The sequence below is a fragment of the Vanellus vanellus genome, assembly GCF_965231255.1.
Source record: "Vanellus vanellus genome assembly, chromosome: 4".
NCBI classification, from domain to species: Eukaryota; Metazoa; Chordata; class Aves; order Charadriiformes; family Charadriidae; genus Vanellus; species Vanellus vanellus.
In genome coordinates, this window is record NC_138909.1 from 1134077 (window position 1) to 1146374 (window position 12298).

At 40.9% G+C, this 12298-nt stretch overlaps 1 protein-coding gene across 1 annotated transcript in view; it reads right to left on the reverse strand.

Moving 5' to 3' along the window:
• MTHFD2L (methylenetetrahydrofolate dehydrogenase (NADP+ dependent) 2 like) overlaps positions 1-11007 on the reverse strand; it is a gene marked incomplete at its 3' end in the record, with an annotated part of 36059 nt that extends 25052 nt beyond the window's left edge. The window contains exons 1-3 of the mRNA XM_082482862.1: positions 10760-11007; positions 2054-2238; positions 787-909 (exon numbers count right to left, since the gene is read on the reverse strand). Of these exons, the coding sequence (XP_082338988.1) occupies positions 787-909; positions 2054-2238; positions 10760-10899 (448 nt within the window). The 5' untranslated portion in view covers positions 10900-11007. The remainder of the gene's footprint in view (positions 1-786; positions 910-2053; positions 2239-10759) is intronic.
• Positions 11008-12298: the final 1291 nt, after the last annotated feature.

A 12298-nucleotide genomic window follows, 5' to 3' on the forward strand; every position in this document is an offset into this window, starting at 1 on the left:
ACCCCTGGAGTCCCAGCTAGCACTAGAAGTCATGCCTATACATGCCAGAAAGACAGCTCCTGCTTTTCAGAGCATGCAGTGTAAACATATAATAAAAGACAATGCTTGGAAACACAGAGAGAGGGGAAACCCAACATGGCAGTCAATTTGTTACAATGACTGTAGTAATTTAGGTATCTCCCCATTAGGAAGCATGCAGTGGTTTAACTAAGTTGACTTACATACATTTAGATAAAAATTGCAAGTTTTATCACTGCCAAAATACCATTTTGCCAGCTACTTCCAAGTGATATTTTTAGCGAGATTTTAGGAGAAGGGAAATAAAAAACAGGAACATAGTAGAGGCTTTTATGATCTTAGCACAAAGCTCAACCGAAACATTTGGGACAGCATAGAAAACGTGAACAAATGTTTAAAGCAAAACCTGGAATCACTGCGAGAAAGGCCATAGCATCATCTGCTAGACAGCATAACTTGGCATAATGTAGGGGATGAAAATATGGCAAAGGTCTTGGAGTTCAAAGCAAAACAGTACAAGATGTTAAAAAGCAAAAAAAAACAAAAAGAGAAATAAACTGGATAGTGTGTGTGCGTGGAGGGCAATTCCTGGAAATAGAATCATGATTGAACTTTCATACTATAAACCACAAAATTTAACATCGCAACTAATCCTTCCTTATGCAGGTCCTCTTTCAAGAGCTAGGATACAGTTGCAACCCAAAATTGTCAAACTCTTTCCTCTTACATTGACTGTACATGAGGAGCGGGAGAAAAGACGTCACTTACCTGGGAGAGGTAGCTGAACTAATAAGCCGCTAACTGTTGAATCCTTGTTGAGTTTTACCGTCATATCTAAGAGTTCTTCCTGAGAAATGTCTTTAGGCCTCAGTATGATCTCACTAGAAATGCCTGATAAAAACCAAAAACAGAAGACGCATATTAGTATCAGGAAATTTAGCTACAGACAGCTTAGTTGTTTTGTCTAAAAATCTGTCCAATGCTTAACAACTGTCTTAAATAACCATGCTTGCTGAAAATTCTGCTTTCGCTGTCTGGTCTTTAGTGCCCCATTTCTAGATGTCAAGCACAGTCTCAGAATGAAACATAACGGAAAGAGAACCCCAACACATCTATAGCTGGACACAGTAACTCCAAAATTAAAAAACAGTTTAGGAATACTTGGAAAATAAAGCAGGTAACTTTTCTACAAATGTGCTCTTGAGAATTACAACTGAAACTGAACAGATAAAGCTACAATAGCATTACTAGCAGTTTATCTGACAGCTTCTACTTCTATGGGACAGAACTCGCTATTAGAGAAGACAATTTTTTAAGTTACTTCACAAGATTGCAGTTTCACCAACAGCAACAACATTGTAGTTTCCTGTTCAGCCTATGATACTCTTCCATTTGGAGATGAGGTCTTTATCCCTGGTAATCAGTCACTTAGCTTTGCTGTTTGATTTCATTATGTCTGAAATTTTGTCCTTCACATTCAAAGCTGTGAAGCCTTCGTTTTGGATTGTCTTGCCTGGCTCTACTGTGGACCTACAGCATTCAATAGGACAAGTACTCCATGAGATACAGAAGATGCACATGAAGATTGACTTTATGAAGAAAAAGGCTCTTCTCAATATCTTCCTGTGAAACTGGTTACTTAGTCATTATTCCCAAGCGTCTTGCGAAATAACTAAAAACTGACATAATTTCTCTCTGATTATCTTGCTTCACCAAGCCTGTCAAAGCCAGTTAAGACATTTAACTGTCAAAAAACTTACCCGGTGTTGTCCTTTAGTTTCCAGTTCTTTCCTAAAAACATCTTAAGATACAGAATTGAACTTAAGGCTACTATTCGTGTGCCATTAAAACTACTTTCTTCACACATCAACGCAACTTATTTTCTTTCGGTTCATCAGAGAAGATGAGGAAGAAAACAGTGCAAAATTAAATTAAGATATAAAAGGGGTTCCCCTCAGTTTTTTTACATATTTTTTGTTCTAAATAACAGTCTCTTGTGCTTACCAAAGGACCATTTATATTACATAACACATACCTACAGCTGCAGCTGCTTTTATCTTGTTTCTGACATAGATATGACTAGCTGGATTGTCTCCTACTAATATGACAGTGAGATGAGGTCTCTTGTTTCCAAGGGATATCCACGATTCTACATCCCTTTGAACTTCTTTCAAAACTTGTTTAGCAAGCTTTGTCCCTGAGATAATGGTTGCTTCATCACTATAAAGACAAAAAGATACACAATATTTAGGTCTAAAATTTCATAAATGAGACACTTTTAAGTGTGTGATCTACCATGCTAAGTACTTACAAATGCTTTGATTAGTTAATTTGTAGTATTTCAAATATTCTCTGTAAAAACACTAACGCACTAAAAATCTACCTAGGGAAAGAAGAGTTTCCCCATCCTCTTATTGGAAGAGCAGGAATGTGCCGTCAGTGCATACAGGAGAGGAGCTCACCTTCCTCACCCCACCTTCCCAACACACGTAGCCAGCCAGGTTGAACTTATCTATGAACTCCTGCATTTCGGAACAGAACACGGGAACATTCTTATACCCTTAAGTTTTTCTGTTTTAAGGAATTTTAACACCTCCCTTCCCAAATTTCCTTCAAAAATCTATTTGATATGGGATTTTTCATACTATTCTTCTGTCCAAACCTAGATGATACTATTTCTCAGCGTTCTTAGGACTCTAACTCACATAAGCCAGTAGTGAATAACTCATGAGCTTCTGTCATGCCCTCCCCACTTCTGCAGTTTCAATTCCCTGGCCTTCCAGTAACCTCATTCTGCCCCTCAACCAGCTCTACAGCAGACAAACATCCTCCTTGGGTTAAGGGTCCACAACCATTGCCCTACCCACGTACAAAAGCAGAGGAAAATTGAAAAAGTTTTATGCCTTGAACTTGACCCAGAACTCCTCAATCCCCTCCTTTCCCTCTATCATTGCTGTGACCATCACCGCAACCAAGGGCATGGAACCCCCCACATACACCCCACCAACTCGCAGCAAGTAATAAACCTCTAGCATGTGTAGCTTTCAGATGCTAAGTTGTTAATTCCTTTTGTATCAGATAAGCAGCCTTGAAACACCAACTTTCTTGCTTGATGGTGCTGGTGCTTAGAGGGGAGAAAGCAGGAAAAGACAGAAAGCTATACAGCAAGAAATTTTATCACTGATCTGTTTTAAAACATGGTATTCTATAAGATTCAAAACCTTAACTTTAATCAACCAAAAAGAGTAATTTGCATTTCACTTATTTCAGAAATTTGTGCAGTTAAAATGATTCTTAGTAAATCATTCTGACCAAAGAAGCTAAATGCACAAGGGTGCAGAAGAAGGAAGGTAGGAGGGGAATAGCAGTGGCAACAACGACACCATGCAGGACAACCACAAGACCATCCAAAATCACAGACTATCTATAGTCTTTATATAAAGAAATCATACAAACTTAACCTCTGTGTCTGACTGATAGATGACGAAATCCAGTCTACATTCTCGGTTACTGAAGAATGGTTTTATGAGGACTCTGCTACATAGGGAAGTGCAAGATCCAGAAAAATGTATTTTCACGTATTGGAAATAACAGTACACAACTCTCTAACTTCTACTACTCCTCAACCCCTTCAAATAAATGAACAACTTGTACGTAGTGACATGACAACCCCCAAAATGTATTTTAAAATAAAGTTTATTTCAAATGGCATATGAGGTAAGCCTTAACAGCGTTCCAGAGGCACCACAAAATGGAACAGAAGTCAAATTCCTTCCTTAATCTTTTAAGACCTACCCTCACAGTTGAACAACACTTTGGTGACAATAATATTAAGGCTTACCCTTTCGTAAAGCTCTTAATGTCTTTTATCAACTTTCCATGCTCACCTCACCTCACCAGCTAACTGCTCAAAGATCAAGTGCATCTCGACTGAACAGCACTTTCTTAACCGCTATTTCATTCAGATGTTCCAAGAGTCAGCTTTATCTTACTTTGGTTGCTCTCCTGGTCTCTGGAGTCTTCTCTATCTTCCCGCCTGTCTGCTCACTGTGAGCAAGCACAGGTGTTCCTGACCTTGTACATGTCCGTGGGACACATTACACCACAGTTCAAGCTTTTACCTACACTATCTCCTGCACTAATTGAACATCTCATCTTCTCAACGGAACTCCAAGAATCCTAAAATGATACATACATACAGGTAACAGTGTTTCTTGGTGCAATCATCTGATACTATAATAAGAAAGTAAATACTATCCTATCTGTAAAAATGCAGTGTAATAACACCAACTTGTCAGAAGCAGAACTGCCAAGACAGACAAAAAGTTAAAGTTACTATTGGACAAGTTTACTTCTCTCCTGAAGAGCAGACTGTGTGGCACTGTAAGAAAATACACGCTCCTGGTTGATCAGCTCCTAACCAAAGACTGTTGACTGATCTTACTTACAAGCCTGAGTAGGAAAGGGTTTCACTTTTGCAAATATCCTTTGCTTTCTTCTTGAGATAAAGAACTTGATGTATATACACACACACACACACAGAGATTGTAACTTCTGCTTTGAACTGAATACATTAATTCAACATGACTACCATTTGTAACTGACATAGTTTAGCAAGGACTCCAGATGAGTTATAATGACATCAACAAGGTGTCATTATAACTTAAAAAAAATAAAAATCCCAGTGCCTAGTATTAAAAAAAGGAAAACAAATACACACTCTGCTGAGAGCAATTTATCTGACAGTTTGTCAGGAAAGCAAAGTATTAGAAACATACTTAGCACACAAAAACCACGTACACCTAGTTTCCTTCAATTTTACACCATTCTTAGCTACTTCCCAAACACAAGTTTCTACACTGTTTATCTTAAATATATATATAAAGAAAAATAATTAAGCCAACAGACGTGGTTTTACTCTTTTCCTGTATGGCCTGCTCTATATGCGCTCATTTTCATAGATGTCTCTCTCTCATCTTCATTATTTATGTTTTAGCTATACGTGCCTTTGGCACAAGACACTTCTTTCCATGCACTCATTATGCCAAATAAATAATTAATGGTCTCCTGTGTAGCAATGCCATACCTACTTAAGAACACAAGGACTTAACAATATTTTGGTGCCAAAAATTATTTTCAAGTACAATTATACCCTAGCAAGAAGTTATGTGATAGTCCCACTTAAAAAGAGCTACCCCTCTTCTGGTATCCCAACAGCTAAGTGGATTCTTGGAGAAAGTTAAGAAAGTTATCAGTGCAAAGAGTAGTTCTATTTTTCATATTCATAACATAAAGGTGCTGGGAAGGCAGATGGTAAATAGCATGTATGTTTATGGCAAATGTTTATGAAATTGACTCCAGGTCTCACTGAGAATCTCAATGAAGACTAAGTACAGACAAAATAAATCTTTAGAAAAAACTTTCAGCCTTTGCTTTGGAGACTGACCATGAGCCACAGAGCAATGAAAATTACCAAATAATCAGAAAATCCAGTGTGAAAGGTCAGCTTTATGTCTTACAGATTTACTTATGAAGAACCTGTCAAGTTACAAATGCACCGTTCTCCCTTTTAAGGAAGGAAAGACCAGTAAATCTTGTGACTCTTGGGATTTTCAACCCCCTAAATTTTACTACTTGTTTAAGGCAAGACAGCTTCCCCCCACCATCTACTCATACCTGATGACCACACACCTCTCTTGAGCTGCACGGGCTCAACCACCCATAGCTTACCAATATCAGTCCAATGTCACTAATGCAAATATTTTTTTGGAACACAGCTAACAATTTTTATAATGGTTCAGAAACCAAGTGCCCCAGTTGTCACGAGTCCCAAGCTATTAAAAGCACTCCACATATCCACTAGGTTAACTCTGCACTGAAAAATGCCAGCACTGTAACCAAGCTGTAGGTTGGTTAGGTTGAAATGTTCATAATTTCTTATGTGTTTCCTAGCAGAAGTTTTCAAATAGATTCTAAAGCTTATGTCACCTTCATATATAGCAAATAGTTTCTCCCTAAATCAGCCAGCACATAAATTTTTACAAGTCCAAGGCCAAAACCAAGGGGAAACAAAAATTACATTACTTAGAACATAAAGATTATTGTGTTGTTCTTTTACATGGTTATATATTCGACAATTAGCAGCTATTCATGCATTGCCATTCTGCTGGTCTACTTTATTAAATTAAAAAAAAAAAGAACATGAATACTTAGTGTTTACAGTTAACCATACACATTTCAGTTATGCAAACTGCAACCTCAACACTTCAATAGTTGCTACAAGTGAAGACTACCTAGCAATGTCCAAAAACTAATTATTTCAGTCTTGATTATGATTTATCACAGCTGGTCATCATTACAGCAAGACAACATACTGTTATTCCTATGAAAGATTTTCACAGAATCCCAGAATGGTCAGGGTTGGAAGGGACCTCTGGAGATCATCTAGTCCAACCCCCCACGCCAGAGCAGGGTCACCTACAGCAAGTTGCACAGGACGGCATCCAGGCGGGTTTGGAATGTCTCCAGAGGGGGAGACTCCACAACCTCTCTGGGCAGCCTGTGCCAGTGCTCTGCCACCCTCAAAGTGAAGAAGTTCCTCCTCATGTTAAGATGGAATTTCCTATGTTCGAGTTTGTGCCCATTACCTCTTGTCCTGTCACGGGGCACCACTGAAAAAAGACTGTTCCCATCCCCCTGGCACTCTCCCTTTAAGGATTTATAAGCATTAATAAGATCCCCCCTCAATCTGCTTTTCTCTAGACTAAAAAGACCCAAGTCCCTCAGTCTTTCCTCATAAGAGAGATGTTCTAATCCCCTAATCATCTTTGTAGCCCTTTGCTGGACCCTCTCCAGTAGATCCTTGTCTTTCTTGAACTAAATTTAATCACTATAATTAATTACTTAATTCCTATACCTAGTGTTTGGCTACTCGACTTTTGTTGCTTGAACTTTACTTGACACATAAAACAAGCAAAGTATGTGATGGCATTTTACCTCTATTTGCTCAGAAGACAGCAGTGTTTATTATTTCTCTTGATCATTGTTAGTAGGTTTACAATTTCATCTAGAATTTTAAGCCAAGGGTACATATTCAGCATATTGTGGAAACGTGCATTACCTATTGTGTAAGAGAAGTGTGATTTTAGTTCCAAAGAAAAACCTCCCTGGGAAGAAAAAAGGCAAAACCACAAAACGACCTAGTAGATTTAAAATATGTTTGATTAGATATTAAGAGAATAAAAGCTTGACATCCTTCAGCAATAATCTTTTTCTTAGCCTGACTATCCTGAACCTCCAGGACTAAAACATTTCAACACTCTCTGCAAATACATATGCTTGAAGCTTAATGTATATCTGTACACAAATACATAAAACATTCATGTTTAATGTATGTTGAGTTAGTTTGCCATGATGAAAGTAGTTGAAAGTCATTTGCAAAAACAATAAAGCATTCTGGTTTTACGCTAAAATTGGACTGTTTTTCAAAGTGCTGCAAGTCTGATCAGTTGGGTTTTTTTTCTGTCCAGTATTCTAGGGGATGAGCAAGTCCGCACCTAGAACAACATAACAGGGAAAAAAAACCCGAATCAACCACCACGCTTTCTGAGATGGTCTAAAACCAGTTTTGCATTCTGTCTCTGCTATAAGAACCTACACTACTGGATTAAAATAACATATGATTAATGTTTTGTTATATCAATAAAATTTGTCTGTTTATCAGCGTACTCAAACAGGAAAATTGTTTAACAATTCAACATGTGGGGAAAATATCTAAAAGCCAGAAGACAACATATTTATTCAGAAACACTTGTTTAAACTTTATAGACACACGGAGAGTAGAACGTTAAGGATTCCAAAATATTACCCTAACATCATATAGAAGAAATGCATAGTGGTGAGTTCTGAAACAACTTATTTCCTCTTCTAGTCTTTAGGATGCAAAAAAAATAATAATCCTAGAAGCACAAACAAACTGCCAGGAGCATCATCCCACCCGTAACATAGTTCACCCATTTCCTGAAAAGAACTTGTCTCTTAAATAAGATCATACTTCGAAACAGACAGCTGCTGCCTGCTGTCCTTCCTTCTCTTTTTCCTTCTGGAAACCAACCGTCTACACATTTTAACTGCACCAAAAACAACACCACAGTCTTCTTGCTACTACCTACCAAGTTACCGAAAGAAACTTGCTTAAATGCCAGTGGCTAAAAAGCAGAAATTGTTCCTGCATTTAGATGCAAATACTGAAAAGGAAACAAATAAGGTGGCAATGCATTGTCATTTACCACTCCAAAAGGAGAAATTTCTAGTTCTCATCCTGCCAAGATTATTATCTGTCCTTCATGGCTCCAGAAATTACCTTCCCAAAAATACAAAAACAGTTTCATTAACAGCACTTTTCATGTAACATAGCTGATTTATTTTTATGAAGTATATTTCACCAAGAACTGGCTTTCTGCTACATAGTCACCATCTATTCATACCACATTTTTCAAGTCCCTGAATTTACTCAACAACCATTTAAGCTTTGAGTGTTTTTCCCAATGCGATACGTAAGGTGCTGAGAGTTTACCAGGAAAAAATGAAGCAGTAGCTACACATAAAACCTGCTGCACAAAACATACTTAAATTCAGCTCACCTTCTAATTCCAGCAACCTCCTGAGCAACCTGTTTAAGTAAAACAAAGCTCACCTTGAAAAAACATCTGTGCCTTCCTGAATTCAACTGTCATTTTTCTTCTATGCATCAACTACTGTTTTCATACACAAAATAAGTATCGAGAAGAATACTTTACTGCAACTCAGTAAACACTATCACATTTGTTATTTGGACCTTCAAAACTGCAACTCATATACAGCTAAGGAAAAACTTCCAATACCTTGTCATTCTCGTTAGTTGCACTGTAATGCTCTTCAAAGTCTTTTATTTACTTGTTAAAAAGACCGCATATACAACTTTATCAAGTAAAGAAAAAGTTTTTCACAACTGTCAAATATAAAAATAGCAAATATAATATATTGATGCTTCTTAGGTTTAGAATCTACATAAAGCCCTTCGATGGAAATATTATATAAAAACTACATGTAAAAACTAAAGCAGCTGTACAGGAAGGTTACACTGCAGCAGGCTATTCAAGACATTGAAATTAAGAAGTGAATTACTATTTTCAATTTTATCCACGTGAAAAACTTGACCAAGTGTAATGACAGATTTAATACATGTCACTATGCTATCCCATCCCGCATCCAACCCTGTCATGGACGCTCTTATTCTGAACCCTGGGTGAGTTTACGACACAACAATTCATGTACTTTATCATTCTTGTTAGTGCATCCAGTGACTTGCAGGACACTACAGAAACAAAGAAGTCATCTGCTATTTCAGATCAACCTACACAAGAAAACACCAAAATCATACGGGGTGTGACAACAGGACCTTCTCAGTCACATACGTACCACATGAAAACCTCTGTAAAATCATTACTACAGGAGCATCTACTTGTCGCAGAACTGGAAAAAACCACTTACTAGCAGTGAAGAACAGAAGTAGGCATGCACTGTTCCAGAAACGCAGCAGAATCAAATCCTCTGTTGTACAGGATATACCAAATACCCAGGAGGTCAGATACTTACTTCAACTGTCGCAGTACGGCTTACTAAGCTTTCCACATTTGAAAACGCAAATCAAAGACAATGCTTTCAGTGCAGGCTACTTGTGACCAGCTGAACTGAGCAAGCTTCCAGGTCAGGATGTAAGACAACTCCAGTATAAACGGAAAGGCCGACAAGCACGAGCTCAGCCGAAACCCTCCCACCCACACCCGGGACTCGCAGTTGCCACGCCGCATCACCAACGCGAAAGGCTCAGTCCCCCCAGCGCATTAAACAAAGCACAGGGGGTGACAACATCAGGAGACGGAGACGGATCCTCGCTGCGTCGGAGCGCGTCCTGCTCGTCTGGGCTTCCAACGAACACCGGCAGTGCTACCCGAGACACAGCATGACCACATCGGGTTTGCTCATTTATTTACACTATTTTTATTTTATTTTCAATCGTAAAAATTGGGGGGTTTAAATTTATTTATTTATTCAAGAACAAAGGAGCGCCACGGTACCGCACCACCTGCCTTGCTGAGGGCAGTGAGGGGCAGTGGGATGGGCTGTCACCGTCACTTGTCCCTTCCTACAGACAGCAATATCCTTTAGCACAGATTAAAACACTCGCCTACAACCTATCAGCGAAAATAAGCATAGATACAAAAAAAAATATAATATATATAGTATTTCTGTATAAATCAACCGAGAGGCTCTTTAAAGTACCTGGGGCAAACATGTTTAATCGCCAGGCGCCCCTCCGGGAGAAGGCGGGAAGGCCACCAGGGCTCCCCCATTTCGGTGCACCCCTTAAGTCCCCACGCGATGAACGCTGCCGGTGCCGCAGCCCGCCCGCCCTCCCGGTACCTCTGCCTGCCGGCGCGGACCCCGCCGAGCCCCGTTTTCCCGGGGAGAACCGCAACCCGGCCGGGGCGCAGGGGCGGCCGCCACTGAGAGGAGGATGGCGGCGGCGGGAGCCGATCCCGCCCTGTCCTCCCTGAGGGCTCCCCCTCAGCCCGCCGCGCGCTCGCGGGCTGCCGGCCCGACCGTTTAACGGTCGCCGTTCTCCACGACGCTCCCCGGCAGGAGGAGGAGGAGGAGGAGGAAGATGAATAATGAAGATGCCCCGAGGAGTACGGCGTACCTGGCGGCGCTGCGAGGGGAGCTGCTGGTGCTGTAGGCGCGCCGGGGCGCCGGGAGGGAGAGGGGCCGCCATCTCCTCAGCGGCGCCAAGCCCGGGCGCAGTGCGGAGGACGAGGAGAAGGCGGCCGCCGCCGCCGCCATGTCGGTCCCGACGGACGGAAGCGTCGCCGCAACCGAGCGACGAGGGGAGGAGCCAGGGCAAGTAGCGGGCCCGGGAGGGGGAGGGCGGCCGTGAAAGGGAGAGCGGGGCTGAAGGGAGAGACGAACGCACCGCGCCTCAGAATGCAAAGGGCGGTGGGAGCGTTTCCAGCGAAGGCACGCCTGTGGGCCGGCCATTCCCCGTGTGGCTAGCAAATCGGCCCCGGGGGCTAGCAAACCCAACGGGTCTGTGCGCTGAGAGGGCGAGCGGTCCAACTTTCCACACAGACCCCTGTGGAGGGTGGAGCAAAAGGCGGGCTTCCTCTGAGTACCGTCGCTCCTGTGAAGGAGCGTGTTCCCGCCAGAATGCCGCACGGGCGAAGGCGACGCCGAGCGAGAGCTGCGCGGACAACATGCAAATCGTTGGTAATTCTCCGCCGCTGCCTCGTGTTTTCCCGGGGGAAGTCTCTAGGACTGTCTTGCAGCTCACATATTAGTGTCTTTTGCCATGTTTTGTGGCAGATTTTTCCACTAAAAAGCGTGGGGAAATTCCTCTGTGCAGAGGAAAGGAAGGAAACAAACTGAGAGCTGCAATCGCATAGACAAAGCTTGCCAAAATAATAATGGCAACCTTACCTGCAATACTGGGCCTGCTGGCAGTTGGAAAATCCCTTTATGAAGCTGGAGAAAGCTTTGAAAAGATGCGACGCGTTACTGAGGCTGCAGTTTCTGCTATGGTACTGGCAAATGTTTTGATCTGTTAGGTGTTTGTGTGGGCAACATGGCTCAGGTGCTTCCACAGAAGAAGTGCATACTGGTTTTTAATGACTTATCTCGCTGGAAACTTTTTCTTTTCCAGTATTGTAGATACTATGTAAATTTTCCCCTTTAGATTGCCATCTCCTATTTTATGAACAGTAGCGACACCAAACTTTACACACCCTTTAGCATGTACTTACTGGATTAATTATAAAGCTATTTTTAAAAAAGGGTGCTTATCCAAGATTCATTGACATACACTGTCCCTTACTCCCATGATTCTTTCTTATTATTATCCTGTTTGGAGAAAAATGAACGTGTGAGGATATAGGAAATCCTGTGAAAACTTACGGTCCTGAACGGATAGTACATCTTTTAAGATAGAACAAAGATTTTCAAATGCTAATCTATCCTATCCAGCTTCTAAAGAACCGAAGATTATGAACGTAAATTGAATATTTAAACTCATTTATATAAAATTTAGCCACATTTAGAATGCTGTTTTTTGAGGACTGTTGTATTGGTGGTGCCATAAAAACGGATGTTCAAATACAGGTAGACTGATACTTTAGTGGGGGTGGGAAAAGGAATTGAAATATGTGCTAAAAAAGGGAGACGGTTACTTGAAGGAGGTACATATATA